At 43.9% G+C, this 22,910-nt stretch overlaps 1 protein-coding gene across 1 annotated transcript in view; it reads right to left on the bottom strand.

The window, feature by feature from the left end:
* Positions 1–18,476, bottom strand: part of MACO1 (macoilin 1) — an 82,802-nt gene extending 64,326 nt beyond the window's left edge. Inside the window, exon 1 of the mRNA XM_089665168.1 lies at positions 18,165–18,476. Within this exon, the coding sequence (XP_089521294.1) occupies positions 18,165–18,244 (80 nt within the window). The 5' untranslated portion in view covers positions 18,245–18,476. The remainder of the gene's footprint in view (positions 1–18,164) is intronic.
* Between the last annotated feature and the right edge of the window lie 4,434 nt (positions 18,477–22,910).

Consider the following 22,910-nt stretch of genomic DNA (forward strand, 5'->3'; position numbering starts at 1 on the left):
GCAGCAAAGGGGTGGGGTGCTATTGTGTGTGAAATGCAACACACATACATTAAAGTTCAGTACAAGTCCTTACACCAATCACATTATCCCACACAGCTATTTTGGGAGACGCGTCTGTAGAAATGAGTAACATAAATGCAAGTGAACTGTGACAGAAACAGATATCAGTGTCAACATCGATTTACTGATTCCAAAATAAAGGTTTTTTTAAAACAAGTTTGAAAAATTGAAAGACTGAAAGGTGTGTGCTCACTGAGATTTGCCACTCTTACATTCCAGCATGTATTTGTGCTTATTGAGGCATTTACCTGATTATTTTTTTTTTGCAGTCCCTTACAAATTTATAAATGCCCACTATAGAGGCCACCTGCATATCAATCAATGTAAATAACATCCATGCTCAAGGCCCAACTCTTTGCTTAAAACCAAACTTACCCAGCCACTGCCCCATCACACTTCTTTGCCGGTTTCCTATTGCAGCATCCCTAAATGCAGTACGTTTCTGCAAGTCCAGGGCAGGGGGCAGAAGCCAGAGTAATTCAACACAGAAGAGGAGTGGTGCTGGGATCTGTGACCAGGTGAGTCTGTGGGGACAGCACCAGTGATAGGTCAAATATTGCAGCCAGAGCTGCCTTTTAATTTTTAAGATACGTTTGATAGTCATGTATTTATTTTTATGTCAAAGCTGGAGTTGGGCTTTAAAGCAGAAATACACTGCACTTCTTTCCGCAGCTATCACACGTAGGAGCAGATGATTCATGCAGCACATATATAACATACATTCCTATCGACATACTAAAGTTAAAGTGGAATTCCAGGTTTTACCTAGTCTTCCCTCCCCTCCTAACACCTATGAGGACTAACCTGTCAAAGAACGATCTGTATACTTGCCTATTTTCAGCCCACACTGGTCCTGTCACGTGATCTCCTGTCAGCCAACACAGTCTGCATGAAGATGAGAGAGCTCTTGACAATGGATAGTTATGCATGGGAACAGTGTCGTCACCCATAAACTTACTATGGTGCTCCCCACTCTCCCCTGCAGCAGCTACTGGCTGATAGAGTGGTGCCGATCATGTGATCAGAGCAGGCTGAAAATAGTCAAGTACACAGATGTTTCTTGCATAAGTCAGTTAGTATAGGTGTTAGGAGGGAGCATTTTTAAAATTAGTTGGGTAAAGCCCAGAATTCCACTTTAACCGCCTCCCGCCCGCCATATAGTAATATGACGGGCGCAAGGCGGTTCTCTCGTTCTGCGAGAACATCATATGACATCCTCCCATTCTCACCGCGCATGCGCGGCTCCGAGAGCGCGGCGAATGGCGGTGCGCTGTGCCCCTCGGACACAGCGGATCACCGATCTAAGGAAAGTGCCGAATATGTCGGCTCGGTCATGTGATCAGCTGTGTCCAATCACAGCTGATCACATGTAAACACGGAAATGCCAGTTATCGGCATTTCTCTCCTCACGAGCTGTCACGCCGACAGCTCCAGAGGAAAGCAGAGCCGGTATTCGGCATTCCTCGGAGGGGACATGTACACAGATCATCAGAGCACTGATGATCAGTGTGCCCTGATGATCTGTGTAGCCCCAGCAGCGCCACCTGTCAGTGTCCATCAGTGCCAGCTCTGTGCTTTTCCATGCCACCTGCCAGTGCCCATCAGTGCCACATTTCAGTGCCCATCAGTGCCACATATCAGTGCCCATCTGAGCTTCCTTTCAGTGCCACCCATCAGTGCCACCTATCAGTGCTGCCAATGCTGCCTAACAGTGCCATATATGAGTGCTGCCTTTCAGTGCCCATCAGTGATGCCTGTCAATGCCCATCAGTGCCACCTACCAGTGCCTCCTCAACAGTGCCCATCAGTGCAGCCTCATTAGCGCACATCAGTGAAGGAGAAAAATCACTTTTTTACAAATTTGTATAACAAAAACTAAGAAAAAAACGTTTTGTTTTTTTCAAAATTTTCAGTGGTTTTTAGTTTAAGAAAAAATAAAAAAACCCAGAGGTGATTAAATACCACCAAAATAAAGCTCTGTCACAAAAAAATGATAAAAATGTAATATGGGTACAGTGTTGCATGGCCGCACAATTGTCAAAGTGCAACAGCGCTGAAAGCTGGAAATTGGTCTGGGCAGAAAGGGGGTATAAGTGCCCTGTAGGCAAGTGGTTAACCACTAGCCTACAGGGCACTTATACCCCCTTCCTGCCCAGGCCAATTTCCAGCTTTCAGCATTGTTGCACTTTGAATGACAATTGTGCGGTCATGCAACACTGTACCCATATGACATTTTTATCATTTTTTTGTGACAGAGCTTTATTTTGGTGGTATTTAATCACCTCTGGGTTTTTTTCTTCTTAAACCAAAAACCACTGAAAATGTAAAAAAAAAAAACAAAAAAAAAAAAAACACGTTTTCTTAGTTTTTGTTATAAAATTTTGTAAAAAAGTGATTTTTCTCCTTCACTGATGTGCACTAATGAGGCTGCAGTGATGGGCACTGATAGGCGGCACGGATAGGCGGAACTGACTGGCGGCACTGCTATGTGGCATTGATGTGCACTGCTAGGCACTGAAATGTGGCATTGATGTGGCACTAATGTGGCATGGATGAGCACCGACAGGTGGCACTGCTGGGCTACACAGATCCTCAGTGCTCTGATGATGTGTACATGTCCCCTCTGAGGGATGCCGATTACCGGCTTTCCTCTCGAGCTGTCAGCGTGACAGCTCGTGAGGAGAGAAATGCCGATAACCGGCATTTCTCCATTTACATGCGATCAGCTGTGATTGAACACAGCTGATCAACAGAGCCGAAGATGTTGGCTCGGTCATGTGATCGGTGATCCGCTGTGTCCGGGGGACACAGTGTACCGCTGATCGCCGTGCTGCGTGCTCCCGGAGCCGCGCATGCGCAGTTAGAATGGGAGGACGTTCTATGACGTCCTCCCAGAATGAGAGAACTGCCTTGCACCAGTCATTGTACTATATAGCGGGCTGGAGGCGGTTAAAAGCAGCTTAAAAACAAAAATGCAGCTCTTTACCCATTAAAAGTGCAACTCTAAGCTCACCCCACCAATCATCATTCCCCTGGGGGTTCTCATACAGACCAGCTGCTTTGCCTCTTAGCAGCTCTGCAGTTTTGGAGCACTTGCCTCAGCTCTGTGCCACAGGTCTGACAGGAGGGGGGCAGAAGACAGAAACTGCAGGCATTTATGGCGTCAGGACCCAAGGTATAAACCCAACAGATGGCGCATGCACTGGGAGCCTCCTTGACCTAAACTATAAAGTTATGTACCCTTTAATAGGATACCCAAGCATGAGAAGGCTGATAAGAGGATATTAAAAAGTCAACACTAACCTATGGGCTATAAAATGCATTCCCATACTGCACCAGTTCTTAGTCACATGAACTAAGGCCAGCATGTTAGGTTGCATTTTCTGCAGCAAAACTGCATTCTGGACACCAAAGTCTTCACATGCTCTCACCAAGGACTCTGGTGGACATCAGTGCCTCAGTGCAAAGACCTAGCAGCTCCTCTATACTTCTTATTACAGAAATGGACAATAAGGCTACCAGGTCAAAAACAAAAATTAAAAAAATACACTGAATCTTTATTACAAAAATAGCTTAAAACCTAATAACGGGAAACTACTGCTCTTTGCGACAATATTCTTTTCACTATTACGTCCCGGATAATCGCATTACCATGCTTATTTAGGATCCTCACTGATTTTGCATCCTTCAACGGTCTCAAAATCAACTAATCCAAGTCCCAAGTTATGGATATCCCTCTAACCCCCTCTACTCTGACTTCATTACAATCTTCATTCTCCTATAGTTGGACTACCAAACTCCTCTATCTGGGGGTCCACCTAATATATCAGGCGAACTATCCCCCCTATTAGATTCCTGGTCCCCTTTCTCTGCTCTTGGTCACAATTTTCTATTTCCTGGGATAGGCCGTTTAAAAGCTGTCAAAAAGGTCTTTCCTACCTAAACTCCTCTACTACTTTCTACCCGTCCAAGTCCCATCCGTGGTGCTGCGAGTTTTACAAAATACAGTTCTCATTTATCTGGCAAACCACTAGGCTTCGAAATAATAGGTCTACAGTGTACAGACAAATACAAATGGAGGTTTGGGAATTGCACATCTTCTCCACTATTATAGGACAGCACAATTAGCCCCACTTACCTGACTCCATTCTACTACCGAAGCCCTGAATGGGTATTGTTGGATAAATTGGACTGTGTAACACAGCTTTTAAATCCCTGCTCTGGCCACCACCACCTCCCTAGTGCCCCCCCAACTCATTCCCTTAGAGTCAAGTACTCATGTGGTCTTATTTCTCCATATCTCCCACTATTAAACCTGACAAACTGCCCCTTGTTCATTCCTGGACTTGAGGCCACACTCAGATTCCAGTGGCGATGTCTACCCTCTACTGGACTCTAACGGTGTCAAGTCTTAACTATTTTTGTGATACACAGATGAGGCACAGTCATGGGAACTCTTTAGTTATATCCAACTTAGACACTTTGGTCACTTCCTGCTTTTGAACAAATCTGCCCCTTTCACACTGAGTAAATGCCATGCAGACCCAGACTCTCCAGGCCTCATCTCACTTTTATATACTTGCCTTAATTCTTCCACATCTACCAAGAAAACAACTTATGTGGCAAATTGGGAATAATACTTGGGAGTATCTTGGAAGACTGGAAGGATATCTGGTCGACTACAGCCACTTGCTTGTGGAATGTAATCGTGCACTTATGTTCTTATGCACTTGTATCTTACACCGGTTTGTATCTCTAAATTTGTACCCGACCATTCTTTTCTCTGTTTTCGGTTGTGCGGACAGGAGGGCACAATGGCCCATTATCTGGTGGACCTGTCAGACGCTCCGTAGGCTTTGGATTCGGGTGTACACCTTGATCGACACTCCTCCACTATGATCTACAGAAAAACCAGGTGGAGGCACTACTACTCAAACCTATACAAGAGGTGCATAAAAAAAAAAAAAAAAAAAACATGCAAAACTAATCAACTGTTTATTTCTACTAAGCAAACTGTAGCTCACTCCTGGAAGTCACCTGTTTTCTGTTTCAAGGAAGTCAAAAGCCGCCTGACCAGCTTCATGGTCAATGAGAAATGGACAGCCATATTGGAAAATAAACTTGATACATTTTTTAAAGATCTCACCCTCCTGGATAGATTATTGCCAATCTGATTTGAGAGCATTGCAACTATGGCCACTTCTGCCCTTCTCTCCCTGTTGCAAGACTGAACCATTAGGCTGAAGCAAATCTGCAGGGTGCTACTTTCTCCCTCTTTTCTACCCCATTCTGTTACTCTTCCTTCCCTCTTTTCCATCCACCTAGTTTTCACATTTCTCTTACTTCACCTCTCTCACTTTCCTCATCTTCAATCCCCCGCCCCCCACCCCTTCCCTTTATCTAGTTGGGCCATTTAGTTTTTGGCCTTCATTTTACAACACCGGTAGAGCCTGCAAGTAGAGCCTCAATATGCCCATAGGGCTCTGTTTTTTTATGGCTTTCCCTGTCCCGTGGTACAACTTGATTCACCCTCCAGAAAACCTGTGCTCACTACAACTGTTCCATATGATTCTGCTGGCTCTAGTAGCTCAGATGTTACCGACTAATTTTGGTACCTGCAACAGGGTGTCCCAGCCCCTTCTTTTGTAATCTATAATCCAGTTTTGGTTTCTCATTATGTACTTCATTTTTTGTATACATGTAAACTATCAAAAATGTACTGAACTAGAAAAATAGCTTAAACAATCAAGGTCACCAATAAATTAGGAATATAAAGGCTTATATTTATTAGGGGAACTACCCTTGGTCCCTCAAGGACTGCAAGCCCCCCCACATCCAAATGCAGCAAAAGAGACCCACATGATTATATTTTCATTAACAGACAGAATGTCAGTTTGGTGCTGGTAACCATTGCCTTGGTTTCTTGAAAATATGAAGAAAAAAAAAGATCAAAATTTTGCCTGTCCACAGAAGAGTTTCTGGGTACTGTTGTGGATCATCTACTGTAGTGTGTCCTGAACCATCCTAAGAGAGCCACAATCTTCTTTTGACAGTAGTTATTTCCTATATTATAACCAGCTATTTACCCAAGTTGTTTTGGTAGACTGATGAACACAGATGTTATCAAGTGCAAGGATGCATTGCCACCTGCTAAGGGAGTGTGTGCTGTGATTAGTAATAATAATAATAATAATAATAATAATAATAATAATAATAATAATGCTAAATTCCTTTCAGTTATTCCACTGTGGATTGGTATAGACTCTAGTATAGAGAGAGAAAGAAAAAAAAAAACGAAAAAGAAAACAAAAAACGAAAACGAAAAAAAAAAAACAAAAACAAAAAAACGAAAACCCCCCCCCCCCCCCCCAAAAAAAAAAACAAAAAAACAAAAAACTTTGTAACCCCTCTTCTAAGCTTCCTATTCTACAGAGATCGTCTGGCATCCAATTGTGAGAATTCAATATAAAGCAGGGTAGGTCAAAGCTGTTTTGATTAGAACACCAAACTCCAATTACCCTCGATCAAGAACTTTAGTTCTGGATATTCATATAAATTTTTCCATAAAGCACCCCAATTTAACCAATTTGTTCAACAAAGATACAATATAAAACATAGGCGTTTGTTAAATAAGATTATGATTGTAACATGAAATGGTCAAAACTGCTCTTCAAAATAATAGGTCAAGTCAAATGTGTTTTTTTATGTACAACTATTGAGAATTTTCTCAAGTGTCTGATAGCAGTTTCACCATGAATCAATTCACACCCAACTACAATAAAACTGGGAGAAAGAAAAAGGATTCAACAGCCAAAATCATTTAACCCAATTCTCATTCCTATCATAGCAAAAAAATATTACTTGAAATCTAGTAGCAAATGGACAACCACTAGATTATAAAAAGGTCACTTACTGTAGGTCTTAGATCAGTCAACCAGAACTCTGTGGAACCTTGAGGTTCCTCCAAAGGTTGCTAGAGGGTTTAAGCAATGAACAAATTCAGCCTACCAGATAAACCACTGACACCAATCATCTTTCTAGAAATCTAAGGGGAGCATTCTTCCCACTGATCAGCAGGCTACTGTAATGTAAACTGTAAATATACAATTTTCTGCCAGGGATTCCTCAAGACCTAAAGAATTTCAAGGATTCCTCTGTTAAAAAGGCTATCAAATGTAGCTTTTAGATCCAAAAGTCTTATTTTGTGAATATCTGGCATATATCAAAGTCTCGGATGAAGACCCTCCTCAGACTGTTGCACAGAACAGCCAATTAAGACTTTTTATTTCCCCATTTTTTGCACTCTGAGTTGGAATGGTAAAGTTGTTATTATTTCAAAAGACACTGATGTTCAAGGAAGAACAAAGTAGCTGTGTGCAGTATCTACTAAATAAGAAGCCAACTCATTCTGCAGGGTGAAGGGGAAAAAAAAAAAAAAAAAAAAAAAAAACCACAACCACCACACAACCCTCTTTCCTCATCCCTTTTACAAACATTTATATATGCCAATTTCCATTATCCCCATGCTTCAAAGCATTTCCGTTTATGTGAGATCAATAAAAGGACACACCCCCCCCCTTTTTTTTTATTCATCAATCATTTGCTGAGCTTAGAAAACAGAGTTTTAGGGTTTTTTTGCCGCAAGAGGCAGACTTAAATTCTGCTTTACCTATACGAAGCCAACTGATTATTACAGCTTAGAAAAGGCCATCTTAACAATTCAGGAGCAATGGCACAAGGAAACACAGAAACAGAACACCTACAATAATTTGCATTTAGAATAGAAACCTTTAGGCCTCTTCACTCTTAATTACCATATAAAACACTGCATTTATCAAAACATTTTAAATAATCACCTTCTGTTTTGTCCCATAGCCACCAATCACATTTATTCAAATTGTCATTGTCTAATGCAGATTCGAAGCTGGTCGCATGTATTAAACTTAAAACAGACCCATTTCTAAGATATTCTTTCAAATTAAAATATACTCAATTTAATCAGTGTCTTTATGCATTACTTGCAGGTAAATTATTAACTCTCAAAAAACAGGTCAACTGTGATCTCTCCATTTGACAATGCTTTCATCTTCACTTTACCAACAAGGTCATTACCACCATTGTTCAGGTACCCTACCAGGTCAGAATCTGCGTCCTGGAATGATAGTGGCCAAACGATGACACATTTAGGTAAATCCTGGTGCCTTTATATAGTATTTATGTTCTTTGCTTTGATCAGCTCTCTATGCCAGCTTATGAAGATAAAAGACAACAAAGTTACAAAGTACAACCTGCTTCATGGATCCTTTTGGTAGCGGAGACAAAAGCAATCATTTCTGCTGTTTGCAGCAGAACAATGACACTCTTCTAGGATACTCCCTCGCAAGACCTAGGCACAATCACTTGACAGGAGTTATTTTTTTAATCCATACTGCCAATCTTGAATGTTGTAACAGGTCAGTCATAAAGATTCTGAAAGGTCAAATAACTTCCAATAAACTATATAGCATAAGGGCCTGGTTTAAAAAGCCAATTTTTTTAAATCTAGTTAGATAGACCTTTGCTGCACATGGCAAATTTTGGTGCTCCAAGGTTAAAACTGACTAACCGACAACTGTCTGTATGGCCAACATTAGTCTTTAGTGACTGCTGTATACCGGTCACTTTGTTTATACAGTAGATATAAAAAAACCTACACACCCCTGTTAAAGTGTCAGGTTTTGTGATGTTAAACAAATGAGACAAAGATGAACCATTTCAGAACTTTTTCCACCTTTAATGTAGCCTATGAACTGTACCTGAATTGAAAAACAAACTTAAATCTTTTAGGGGGTAAACATAAAAAAATAAAATAATGTGGTTGCATAAATGTGCATACCCTCTTATAACTGGGGATGTACTGTGTTCAGAATCAATCACAATCAAAAATTATGTTAACTATGAGTCAGTACACACCTGCCATCCTTTAACCTGCTTCTGATTAACCCCAACTAAAGTTCAGCTGTTCTAGTAGGTCTTTCCTGACATTTTCTTAGTCACATCCTACAGCAAAAGCCATGGTCGGGAGAGAGCTTCCAAAGCATCAGAGGGATCTCATTGTTAAAAGGAATCAGTCAGAAGGGGGGTGCAAAAGAATTTCCAAGGCATTAGATATACCATGGAACAGTGAAGACAGTCATCAAGTGGAGAAAATATGGCACAACAGTGACATTACTAAGAACTGGACATCCCTCCAAACCTGATGAAAAAACAAGAAGAAAACTGATCTGGGAGGCTGCCAAGAGGCCTACAGCAACATTAAAGGAGCTACAGGAATATCTGGCAAGTACTGGCTGTGTGGTACATGTGACAATCTCCCGTAATCTTCATATGTCTGGGCTATGGGGTAGAGTGGCAAGACCGAAGCCTTTTCTTATGAAGAAAAACATCCAAGCCTGGCTAAATTTTGAAAAAACACATCTGAAATCTTCAAAAAGCATGTGGGAAAAGGTGTTGTGGCCAAAAAGTTCAACCTTGGTTTCATCAGACAATAATTTCAAAAGATATGTTTGGCGCAAAAACACCACTGCACATCACCAAAAGAACACCATACCCACAGTGAAGCATGGTGGTGGCAGCATCATGCTTTGGGGCTGTGTTTCTTCAGCTGGAACTGGGGCCTTAGTCAAAGTAGAGGGAATTATGAACAGTTCCAAATACCAGTCAATATTGGCACAAAACCTTCAGGCTTCTGCTAGAAAGCTGATCATGAAGAGGAACTTCAACTTTCAGCATGACGACACAAAGCATACATCCAAATCAACAAAGGAATGGCTTCACCAGAAGAACATTAAAGTTTTGGAGTGGCCCAGGTAGAGCCCAGACCTGAATCTGATCGAAAATCTGTGGGATGATCTGAAGAGGATCTGGAGATACCCTCGCAATCTGACAGATTTGGAGTGTTTTTGCAAGGAAAAGTGGGCAAATATTGCCAAGTCAAGATGTGCCATGCTGATAGACTCATACCCAAAAAGACTGAGTGCTGTAATAAAAACAAAAGGTGCTTCAACAAAGTAAATAGTTGAAGGATGTGCACACTTAAGCAACCATATTTTAGTTTTTTATTTTTACTTCCCCCCCTCTAAAATATTTCAGTTTGTTGCTCAACTGAGTTGTATGGTTTATAGGTTATATTAAAAAAGGTGGAAAGTTCTGAAATTATTTTTCTGTATTTTTTTTTACATCACAGAAACCTGACATTTTAATTGTGGTGTGTAGACTTTTTATATCCACTGTACAGGTAACTCTAGGTTACTGCCCTATCAGCTGCCTGACCTCAGACACTGCCACCTAGACCCTAGGACGCATATCACTATCAAATAGCGTCTTGTAATTAAAAGAAAAAAAGCCAGCAACTGTCAGACTTCAAGTGACAGCTGACCTGACACTCAAGTTAAAGTTTTAGGGAAGAGTAGGTAAAGCTAAAGATAAAAAAGCAAAGGAAAGCGTTTATTTAAAAAAAAAAAAAAAAAAAATTTCCCCCTCAACCAAGAAAATTCCTCTGTTCAGAACTGCTAGCAATACCATGATCTGGATAAATGAGAGCTTTTACAGACACAATTTTGACACATAGTAGCTTACGGAGACATTTGTCACTTTTCCCATTAGGGACAAAGTGATGGCATCCCCGGATAGCACCGTCTCCAATATGTGCCTAGGCAGAGTTCTTGCTCTCCTGCTCTAGCAGAACAGGGTGTCTGGGTATGGGTGATCTCACTAACATGACAGTGCTCATCACCAGAGAAAGCTCAGGACCAAAATCTTGCAAGATGCTCCTGAACTGTGAAGAACATTCTCATAGGATTTGAGATCATCAGCTCTCTTGGGATAATGCAAGAAACCCCTGCAATGTCATGCTCACCTAGGCAAGCATTCCAGACTCTGGTGCTTAAAAGAAGCACTCTTACATGTTTTCATTTTTTTTTTTAATCATTTTCACTGTGCTTTTTTACATGGGCAGAAACAGTTCATGCGCCGTCTGCTTTAAAACAGAATATGCACTTGTTCAATAGGGACTGGTTTCCCCTAAAGCTGAACTCCAGGCACATATATAGGACAAAATGAATGCAGCTTTGCAGTCAAATACATTATTCAATGTTTTTTTTTTTAATGCCAACAGTGAGAGTACCTGAATTCTACTTAGTGTCAGGCTTTTGGAGTTCCCTGCACAGAAAAGCAAAGGGAGGCAGCACAAGGAGCAAATACGTTATGCTGCAATGCAAAGAAGAGAAAAAGTGACAAAGGTAAGCTTAGTCTGCTGCTTCTCCTTTCACTGTCCAGTCACAGGCTGAGGATGGGGATAGGAGCTGTAACAGAACTGCAGCAGAGAAAACTCAGATCTCTTGTCTGGTCACACAGTACTGTGGCACAGCAGTGTAAGTCTCAGGACTGGACAGAAGAAAACCCAAATCCTTGTATAGGACAGAAAAAGTCTCATGTGTGTATTTAGTGCTTTGCCTGGAGTTCATCTTTAAAATCCAACTCTGAGAAGTGCACAAAACGTTACATTGTAGTGGAGGCCCCTGTACTGCAAGGGTTAAAGTGATAAAAGGTTCAGGTTTTTTCAACATGTTATACCTACTTGCTCTGTGCAATGGTTCGGCACAGAGCAGCCATGATCATCCTCTTCTTAGGTCCCCTGCTGGAGCTCCCGACACCTCCTCTTCATCCTGTGCCCCCACAACAAACAGCTTCCTATGGAGGCACCCATGCGTGTTCGCTCCTGAGCCGCCTGTGTTACACAACGCGGCTTGCCCGCAAGGGATGGTAGAATGGCAAGGAATTGCCCGCAACGTGGAGTGTTGGTAGGATAAGAGACCAACAATGCTTGCCAGAGTGAGGGATAAGAAATCACACATTAGTCCTCTACCCCCTAATCTTAAAAAGCATTTAAAGCTTAACTCCATCTTGAGTCAATGTAGGTATACATATCATAACTGAGAAACCGCTGTGATAGTGGGTCTGATTACTGTGATGCGTGATTTTCCAGACTGTGATCAACAAGCTTAACTTCTGTATAGTAACCGCAGGAGGTCACTTGCTCAGCACCACTACCATTATCAGGAAACCTTGTACTATTTAATGAAAACAATAAGTTCTCTGAATGGATGATGTGGAGAAGCAGGGTGAGTATGTCACAATCTTCACCTTGTTCAAAAAATGCCTTGTATTTACCGAAAAACTACAAGGCTTTCTCTGAATGGCAGAAGTGCAAAGCCATGACGCCCCATAGGGTCAGTATGCAGAAGGGTAGCTGCTCAGCACAAAACCTTGGAGACCACTTCTATCACCAAAGTAGCACTGCCTGTTCCAGTAATCTGCTGTTTCAACAGTGGTTGCTCAGGTATAAGATACACATATTTACATTGGTGTAAGCTGGACCAATGTAACTATGCAATAAAAATTATACCTATAGTTCAGCTTTAACCCTTGCAGTGCGGGGGAAAGGGAGGCTACCACCATGGTAAATTTTGTGCATTCCCAGAGTCAAGCTTCAAAATAGGTTGTAGTGTGAATACCAACACACGGTTCTGCAGACCTAGCAGACAAAAAGGAGAAAAAAAAAAAAAAGTATTTTTAGAAATATACACTTCCTGCCAAGACAGCCATACTAAATCTATGGTCACAGGGGAGAGAAAGAAAAAAAAAAAAAAACTTCTGAAGTCTGGGGTCTAAAACTACATTTACAGTAACAGAGATCCAGACCACTATATTGAAGACTTCAATGATGACTGAAAACTGACAAAAATAAATCTTATGGTTTACCACTTAGAAGGGAACACTAAATCATTTCTCATTGCATTTTTCTGCCTCCCTGTAACACCCTCAGTGAGCTCCCAGACATCTCTTTTCCCTCTTACTTCTGTTTGGAAAAAAAATGCACCACTATGCACATTACAAATCCTAGAGTCTATCTTAGGACTGAGCAAGAAAGGTTGACTACATTCCTACATAGAGAGGGTCATGGAGAACAAACAGCCATCCTCTAACAGAAGAGTGATCACAGCAGCAAAAGAAAACATTTGGAGATCTGGAGGAGGCTGAGAGCAATAGAAGGTCCTTTTTTGCTATAATGTCATCATAAAGTTAAAGTTTTTTTATCTTAATGCATTATCTGCATTGAGATAAAAAAACACAAACCACACACCAACTGTTCTAGCCCTCCCAACCCTACACATTTACACAACTCCTCTCACCAATCCAGTACTGTTCTGACTGCAGCACTGCTCTCACCTATTTCTGGTCTCACGAAGAAACTGAGGCCAGTGGGAGCCATAGGCTGTCCAACGGCTGTGAGGAGTTAGGCTATGTTCACAACTAGCTTTTTAAGCAGGCGTTAGGGAAGAGTTTTAAGGCTCCTCAAACACCTATGAAAATTCTACACATGGCAGCACACAGTGCTGTTCACACGGAAGCCTTAGCGTCATGGCACAATTGACACCTCATGTTGAGTCAGGAGTTGAAGCCTCCCATTCAAGTCTATGGTGATGCTCCGCAAACACCTGGGAGGCGTTGCAGGTCATATGCGGAGCGTTAATATCATTAACCTTCATTATAGGCATTTGTGATACAATTTTAATGCTTGGCAAACGCCTATAAGATGCTTCAAAAACGCACATAGGGAGCTTGGGAAGCATTTTCAACACCTGCCAACCACTATAGGAACGTTTGGCAAGCATTAGAAATTAGTCAAGTGTGAACAAGGGGGGGGAGGGGGGGGAGAGAGAGAGAGAGAGGGAGAGAGAGAGAGAGGGAGAGAGAGAGGGAGAGGGGGGGGGGCTCGGAACAGGAGTGTGCCTGCATGTCTGTGCCCCCGTAGCAGACAGCTGGCTAAGAAGTGTGTGCGGGCTGCTCTGTACAATATCCCTGCACAAAGCAGTTAAGTATAGGAACTTTTAGCAAATTTAGTATCACTTTAAGAACACAAAGTGTATACAATGTAGTTTCTAAACCAGAGTTTACTGCCACATTAAAGTACTGTATAACTAAAGGTAAAACTTATTTTTTATTTTTAGGATTGTATACAGTGGAGATGGATTAGCACACCCGTCAGGCTTTCATTGCTGTTTGTACTACATATGATTCGTCCTCCATATTTGTATTGTTTACCATAAAAAACAAAACAAAAAAAAAAAAAAAAACGCACATTTTGGGTGTTCACCAGAAAAAGAATAGAGAGGGAATTGTCCAATGGGGACACTAGTTCTGGTAGCACACAGCAATTCCCTTATTTTAGAGGGGTTTCTTCTCAGTTCTTGTTTTGGCTATTGGACAGGAAATAAAGGGAAATCTCCCCAATTAAACACAGATTATTATTATACAGTATTTATATAGTGCCAAAGGGTATGCTCAGCGCTGTACAGTAGCAAGGGGGACATAACATGAGACAAGACAGTAAAAATACAATACACGAGGGGTTCGAGGGCCCTGCTCTTTCGAGCTTACAATCTAGGAGGGAGGGGAAGGTGGTACAGGAGGAAATGGCTGTGGGGGATGGAGTGGTGGGAGGAGTGGAGGAGGTTAGTTGTTAGGTGAGGTCAGGTGTTAGGCGAGATCTTAAAGAATAAAAAATGGAACAAAAAAGGACACCTGTGGTTCTAAAGAAGTGTTTCTCTACCTTTTTTCAGTCAAGGCACCCTTTACAATTCTGCACCCTTTAGAAAATATAAACTAAATGTTTTACAGAATACAGCAACATCTGCACATGTAGGATACCCAATGTTAGAGGTGATTTTTTCTTCCAAATCAAATACACTTCTGCACACTGGTACTGACTAGTATTCCATTGTTTCTCTTCTCCCCCAGTTTCTCTCCTTCACTCAGCTAGTGTGACCCCAGAGCTTATGGAGAGGGGCAAACAGGGATGCGGTGCAGGTACACGATGTCCTTATCAACTGATAACATCATTGGTTTTGTCGCTGTCGGCTAGAAAGTCATAATTGTGCACAATGAAAACCTGTGGTTTTGTGTAACTGAAAACCAAGCTTGATCAACCTGTTGGCTTGTATTCAATTTTTGGGCATCCACTGAAGAAGCCTCAGGGCACCCTGGTTGAAAAAGGCTGTGCTAAAGTCAGGACATTAAATGCATTCCCTGCAACAGAGTGATTAAAAAAAAAAAAAACACAAAAAAAAAAAAAACACCACAAAAAAAACTTGTCTGCTCTGTCCACCATTTTTGCAGAGCAGCCCCAATCCCAATCTTCCTTTTGGTTCCCCCCACTGGTGGTCCTGGCTCCTCCCCCCCCATTGAAAGTCCCCAATAAACAAGCCTCTTGCTATGGGGGCTCCCAAGCTGTGCTTCTTTGAATGTACATTGTCCATTCACACACATGGTACCCATGCCCCCGCTCTCTCCTCATTGGCTCACTGGTTGTGAGTGACAGCAGCAGGAGCCAATGGCTCCTGCATGAGCCATTAAGGAAGAGACCCAGGAGAGCCGCTGCTCTCATACACATCGCTGGATCAAGATGGGGCTCAGATAAGTAGGAGTGGGGGATTGGTGTTGCAAGTATCCTTTGAATTTGTATTGCACTGAAACCACATCATTATGTTATGGTCTATTCTGCATTTTCTTGACTACAATAAAGCACACCTGTTTTGTATGAGGCGGGAGCTGAACCCCAAAGGTTTTTTACCTTAATGCATAGAATGCATTAAGTAAACAAAAAAAAAACCAACCTACCTTTAGAACCAATTTAAAGGATAAGTTCACCTTTTAACAAAAAATAAATGGTTAAAAAAAAAAAAAAAAAAAAAAAAAAAAAGTATTTACTATTCTGTTTTAGGAGTCTAGAAAGCATTGCACCAGCAATCAGCAGATTGCTGGTACCATGCAGGGCTCCTGCAGAACTGTCCACCGTATCTGTGTGCTCGTACCTCATATGAGCAAGCAGGTACATACTGACAGGAAGAATCGAACTACCACAGCGCCGTGGAAGTTCGTTGAGAACTACAAGCTGCCAGCCACAGAGAATACTGTTAATGAGTGACATGACCAGAGCCCTGCACAGCCATTTAGTTTTTTAAATTGTGACAGCTAGCAGTGCCGAGAAGATCCCCTGCTGGCTGTCAAAACAAGAGATTGGGGGCTGACCCTTTCGTAACATGATACACCCTGAATATGGGTGTAACATGTTATGAAAAGTGAACTTATCCTAGAATGTAAAAAATGTTCCATTGTTTTTAACCAACTCCACCTCATACCCAAGCCCTCACTTGATCTAGCGCTGTGCCTGTCTAACGATTCTCTCCTCTCTCCCTACATTAACGCACAGAGGCAGCAGCTGGAGCCATTGGCTCCTGCTGCTGTCAATCAAATCCTGTAAGCAGAGATTGGAACTGAGCCACACTGTAATTCTATGGACATACACAGCCCAGCTCAGGAGCAAGTCTGCACAAGAGCCCCAATGGGAAGTGGCTTGCTACGGCAAAAAAAAAAAAAAAAAAAAAAAAAAAAAAAGAGCCTCAGGCGGGGGAACCCCAGAAGGGGAGGGAGCCTCAAGTGGGGGAAGGAGCCTCAGGCGGGGGAACCCCAGAAGGGGAGGGAGCCTCAAGTGGGGGAAGGAGCCTCAGGCGGGGGAACCCCAGAAGGGGAGGGAGCCTCAAGCGGGGGAAGGAGCCTCAGGCGGGGGAACCCCAGAAGGGGAGGGAGCCTCAGGCGGGGGAACCCCAGAAGGGGAGGGAGCCTCAGGCGGGGGAAGGAGCCTCAAGCGGGGGAAGGAGCCTCAGGCGGGGGAACCCCAGAAGGGGAGGGAGCCTCAAGCGGGGGAAGGAGCCTCAGGCGGGGGAGGGAGCCCCAGAAGGGGACGGAGCCCCAGAAGGGGAGGGAGCCCCAGAAGGGGACGGAGCCCCAGAAGGGGAGGGAGCCCCAGAAGGGGAGGGAGCCCCAGAAGGGGAGGGAGCCTCAGGCGGGGGAACCCCAGAAGGGGAGGGAGCCTCAGGCGGGGGAACCCCAGAAGGGGAGGGAGCCTCAGGCGGGGGAACCCCAGAAGGGGAGGGAGCCTCAGGCGGGGGAACCCCAGAAGGGGAGGGAGCCTCAGGCGGGGGAACCCCAGAAGGGGAGGGATCAGGACTGCTCTTTGCAATACAATTACAAAGAGCAGGTGGGGCAGCACATTAGCTAAATGGTTAGCCCTTCTACCTGGCAGTACTAGGGTTATTGGTTTGCATCTCACCCATTACACCACCTGCCTGGAGTTTGCATGTTCTCCCTGTGCAGGTTTCCTCTGGGTAACCCAGTTTCCTCCCACACTCCAAAGACATGCTGGTAGGTTAATTGGATCCAGCCTACATTGGCCTTAGTATGTATGAATGTAAGTTAGGGACCTTAGATTGCACACCCCTTGAGGGTTAGGGACTGATGTGAATGTACAATATATATGTAAAGCGCTGCGTAAACTGACAGCGCTATATAAGTACTAATAATAATTATTATACGTATACCATGTTTAATATTTTAAAGTAAAGAAATCCTTTATAAGCCATGTTAAGAATATTCTGTATCGAACTGTATTGTAATTGTCCTGCCCCTTACATTGTAAAGCGCTGTGTAAACTGCTGGTGCTATATAAATCCTGCATAATAATAATACAAAGGGACAACAACAACAAAAGTGTTTAGTATCCATGACAACCTGTAGTCCTCCCACCATGGCAGCAGGAGTCTATTTTGGCCAGCTAGCCCCTGAGGATAGGAGAAGTGAAGTGATCTGATGATCCCATAGAGCTGTCAGAGGCCGGCCTCCCCGGCCATGTGGGGGTATGGGGCTCTCTAGCCAGCTGTCAGCTCCTGGTCCGGCCTACAGTGAGTCGGTGGAGCGCACAGGCAGGACAGGCGGCCCTGTACACACACGGTGCCCTGATCATGGCAGACAAAGGCTGCGGATGACATGTGCACCGAGGAGGCCTCCTCTAGACAGGAGAACACAGAACCAGGCCCGGAGCTGACCGCCTGACACACGGCACAGCTCCCAGGCGCTGACACACAGGCCGCGCTCTCAGCACACAGGAAAGGCCGAGGCTTCAGGTGCGGCCTGCTCCTTCCCGGGGATCGGCCTCTCTCACTCACCTCCCGTAGATGCCATCCGTGATTCGGTTCCGTTTTAACGGGCGCCGGAGTTTACTGCAGTCCGCATTCCGCCGCTTCATTCTCCCGGTGTCCGCCTCCTCCTCCCGCCGCCGCCACCCGAGGCCTTCCCCGTCCACCGACACAGCGCTCACACACACTCCAGGGATCACCAGGGCCGGCCCGCCCGGAACGGCACCGAGACACACATTAAATGAACGGCCGAACGGCGAGTTTAGAGGATTTGAAACAAAGAAATAAAGATGGAGGCCCCTCCTCCTCCTCCCCTCAGCAACGGTGCAGCCAGGGGAGGACCGAACGCGCTTCCGCCCCACATTGTGACTGACGGCCGGGAGGGCCAATCCGGGGCCGGCCCACGTTGTGTGACAAAGATACCGGCCAACCAAGTCCAAGGGCAAGCTGCCAATAATGACGCAGGGAGTTCTCCCTGAGCTTTGGTGGCCTTAGAAAGAAAAGCCGAAAGAAGGGGCGGGGAAGGATTGCGAGCGACAGGGCTGGTGGCCAATACAAAAGCAGCGTCAGTGCATGGGGCGGAGACGCTGGGTCGCAAGTGCGGTGCGCGGGAACCCTGGTAGTGAGAGGCGAAGGGGTGGGATGTGTCAAACCTTAGAACCAACCAGAGACAGTTCTGGGGAAAGGGTGACAGCTGGTTGACCAATGAGGATAGCGATGGGGAGGAACCGTCACTTACCCTGGAGGCAGAGCACTGGGCGGGTTTGTTTTGGGTTCCACGTCCGCAAGATGAAGGGCCGGACCGAAGATCCCGCCCACTGCGAGACCTGGGCTGTGCTGGGGGTGTGATTGACACAGGAGGGGTGACAGCGCACTGCACGGGGGATATCACTTACAATAGAAAGTCAATTGGCAGAAGTCATTGGAGGAGAGATCGGCATTTAGGAGCTATGCAGGGAAACACAGGAATAAGCCGTCTCATCAACTGGAGTGTCACCAACTGGCTCTAATGTTTATCACGTGTCAGCTTTTTATTCCTCTGTATAATAAACTATGTGTAATGCTTCTTATACAGACTACCCATGTATTCCTACATTCCTGTTATTTTGTCTGCTCTAAGCAATTGCAGAATAAAACGCCTTCAGCCTTCATGCACACTTGCTTATTTTTAAGCTTCTAGTTATGAGCGTTTTTTTCTGCCCCTAGAAGCAAATAGTATTATCTTATGTGTCCATGCACACTGATGTAGGCTGGAAGCTTTTTTCAAGTTTTTTCAAAAACGGTTTTTTTGCATTTTTGGGAGCAATTTGTCAGCAGACAAAAATGTTGAATACTCAGAAAGTCTCCTAAAACGCTCATAACAGCTGTTTTCTAGCTTTTTGTTTCCCTACATGTACTGTAAGGCTCCATGCACACTCCAGCGCTTTATGTAAGCTAAAAAAAAAAGCTGGATAAAAAACGATGGTAGTAGCGTTGTTTAGGAGGGTTAGTGTTTTATTAGCGTTTTTACCAGGCCCGGTCTGGGACAATAAATAGGCCCGGGCATTTTGGACTGAGCAGCCCCAAGCCCAGGGACCCTTTTCTCAGAGCCTGGTCGCAAGAGCGACCTTTGTGACCCTGGTAGTTCTGCCACTAGTATCAGTAGATTTTAATTTTTTAGTTTTATATTTTATTATTTTTTACTTTTTTTATAGGAGAGAAAGGAAGAGAGAGAGAGGAAGGAAGGAAAGAAGGAGTGAAAGAAGAAGTGAAAGAAGGAAGGAAGGAGTGAAAGAAGAAGTGAAAGAAGGATGAGTGAAAGAAGAAGTGAAAGAAGGAAGGAGTGAAAGACGGAAGGAAGGAGTGAAAGAAGGATGAGTGAAAGAACAAGTGAAAGAAGGAAGGAGTGAAAGACGGAAGGAAGGAGTGAAAGAAGGAAGGAAGGCGTGAAAGAAGGAATGAAGGAGTGAAAGAAGGAAAGAGGAAAAGAAGGAAGGAGGGAAGGAAAGAAAGAAAGAAAGGAAAAGAAGGAAGGAAGGAGGGGAAGAAGGGAGGAGGGAAAGAAGGAAAGAGGGAAAGAAGGAAGGAGAGGAAGGAGGGAAAGAAAGAGAGAAAGAAGGAAGGAGGGGAAGAAGGAAGGAGGGGAAGAAGGAAGGAGGGAAAGAAGTAGGGAAAGAGAGGAAAGAAGGAAGGAGCGGAAGAAGGAAGGAGGGAGAGGAAAGAAGGAAGGAAGGAGGGAAAGAAGGAAGGGGGAAAGAAAGAAAGGAGGGAACAAAAGAAGGAGGGAAAGAAATAAAGAAAGGAGAGAAACAGGAGACAGAAATAGAGAAGTATAGAAAGAAAGAGAAAAAGAAAGAAGGAAGGAAAGAGAGAAGATACAAGGTTGGCGGACAGTGTGGGCGTAGCAGACACAGGAGGAGAGGGCGGGAAGAGGAGGGGAAGAACCAGCTTTCTCTCTCCTCTCCTGTCTGTGTGGGCGGGGAACTGTCAGCACTGGGGACAGAATATGCTGACAAATGCTCCGCAGTGGCTGCAGGGAGGGCGGAACCCGGCGGCAGCGCTGCAGAAGATGAGGGGGCGGCCATGGAGGGAGCATACAGGAGCCCACGGTATGCAGCCCAGTGGGCTGGGGCAGCCTGGATAGGAGGGGCGCCCGGGCAGCACATAGAGGAACAGAGAAATGCACAGTCTGGTTCCTCTATGTGCTGCCCAGCCGCCCCTCCTATCCAAGTGGCTCCAGCCTACTGGGCAAATGCCCAGTGTGCCTTATGGCCAGTCTTGGCCTGGTTTTTACAGTACATGTGGAGGAAAGAAAAAAGCTGTTAGGAGCATTTTAGCAGCATTTAAAAGTGTTTAGTATTTTTTCCTGCTGAAAACACAATCCAAAACTCTACAAAATCATTTTTTTTCTGCTCCTAGATGCTCAAAAAATGCTAATAGCCTAAAGTGTGCATGGATACATAGAATAACACTATTTAGCTTCTAGGAGCAGAAAAAAAATATATGCTGATAATAGCTTCTAGGAACTAAAAAAAACACTGGGTAAAAACCGCTGGTAATAGCGTTGGATTTTTCTAAAAAAAATTTAGCAATAATTTTTAATGCGTATATCAGCAAGACAAGATGTCTTACAGAAAAAAAGGTGCAATATATCCAAACAAAAAGGGTGAATACTTGGACAAGAACCAGAAAATTGTAGCATGGTGCAGGGTAGATCCTGTGCAAAATAGAAGGTACCCTATACCAACGGGTCAGTACTTTAAACCCCGATTCCTGTAGTCTACTGGCTAAAGAGGAGCGGTGGGCGAAGTATAGGATACGTTCTCACTGTTTATCCATAAATATCAGGTCTAGCTCCTGTTCCCATTTGCTTATGTATGGAGGCACATAGCTTTCAGGTGGAATAGACAAAATTACATAGGTTTTAGAGAGAGCATGGTGTAGAGGGGTTGGGTCCAGGCAGTAGTCCTCAAAGGCAGTAGTTAGGTCTCTTGGGGGTCTCCCTCCTGAGGAGGACAATAAGTAATGTTGGATCTGCATAGCCCTCAATTGATCTAAGGGGAGTGATACCATATTCCTGATGTCCTCTATGAAACTCCATTGTGTTCCCCGGATAAAATTTCAGGCCCTATTTTGGTTAGTCTGAAGGAAAATTTTTAATTTAGAGTCATTCAAACCTGGTGGAAAGTCTAAAACCCCAACAAATGTTAATAAAGATATAACAACGGAGGAAGGAGCTCCTGGACAGGCATCCAGCCTTTTTTAAGGTTCAGGAGCGTAGCTCCAGTCAAAGGTGATATTTGACCCATGTCGGTAGTGGAGCCTTTTGCCACGTAAGGGTCTGTAATGGCACCGGGGATGAGTCCTGTTCCAACCCTACCCACTCCTTCTCTTGAGAATGTTTGATCCAATCAAACCAAAGGGATCCGGGAAGCCAATGCCCCCAAATTTCTTTGGTAGGGTTAAGAGACAATGAGCAATCTTTTTGGTTTTATTGCCCCAAAGAAAGTGTAGAAATTCTACCCTTATAGCCCTAAGGAAGTTACGTGGTAGCTGGACTGGGAGCACCTGAAGCAGGTAGAGCAGCCTTGGAAGAACAGTCATCTTTAAGATACAATTTCTCCCAAACCGGGTAAACGACAGTTCTTACCATTGTTGAAGGTCACCCTTGGTCTTGGTCAACCATGGAAGAAAGTTTTCTTTGAATACATTGGATAATGAAGGGGTAAGATAGATACCTAGGTATTTTAATCTATGGTTGGCCCATTTAAATGGGAAGTTTTGCTTAATATTCAAGAACCTTGCAGGGGATACATTCACATTCATCACTTCCGACTTTTGCACATTTATCTTGTAGTTGGAGAAGGCAGAATACGTCTTCAGGGAGTTTAGCACAATATGGATAGTAATTTCAGGGTTGGTTACAAAATACAATAGATCATCAGCATAGGTTGCAACTTTGTGGTGGGTAGTCCCATTTTATATGCCCCTAATGTCCGGGTTGGCCCTGATATTACAAAGAAGGGGTTCCAATACCAACACAAAGATCAGGGGTGTAAGGGGACATCCCTGCCATGTCTCATTGCCATGCTAAAGGTAGAGGAAATCATTTTGTGGGCTCTCACTGCTGCAGTCGACTGAGAGCAAATAGCGTCAATCCATTTACACATTTTGGGACCCAAACCTACATATCTAAGAGTCCATCTCATAAAGAGCCAGTTGACTTGATCTAAAGCTTTTTCCACATCTACCGAAATCAGCATTAAGGGAATGGCTTCCAACCGAGCTCTGTGGATC

Source organism: Staurois parvus, unplaced genomic scaffold (assembly GCF_062004578.1).
Source record: "Staurois parvus isolate SC_StPar_1 unplaced genomic scaffold, SC_StPar_1.0 ptg002140l, whole genome shotgun sequence".
Taxonomy (NCBI): domain Eukaryota; kingdom Metazoa; phylum Chordata; class Amphibia; order Anura; family Ranidae; genus Staurois; species Staurois parvus.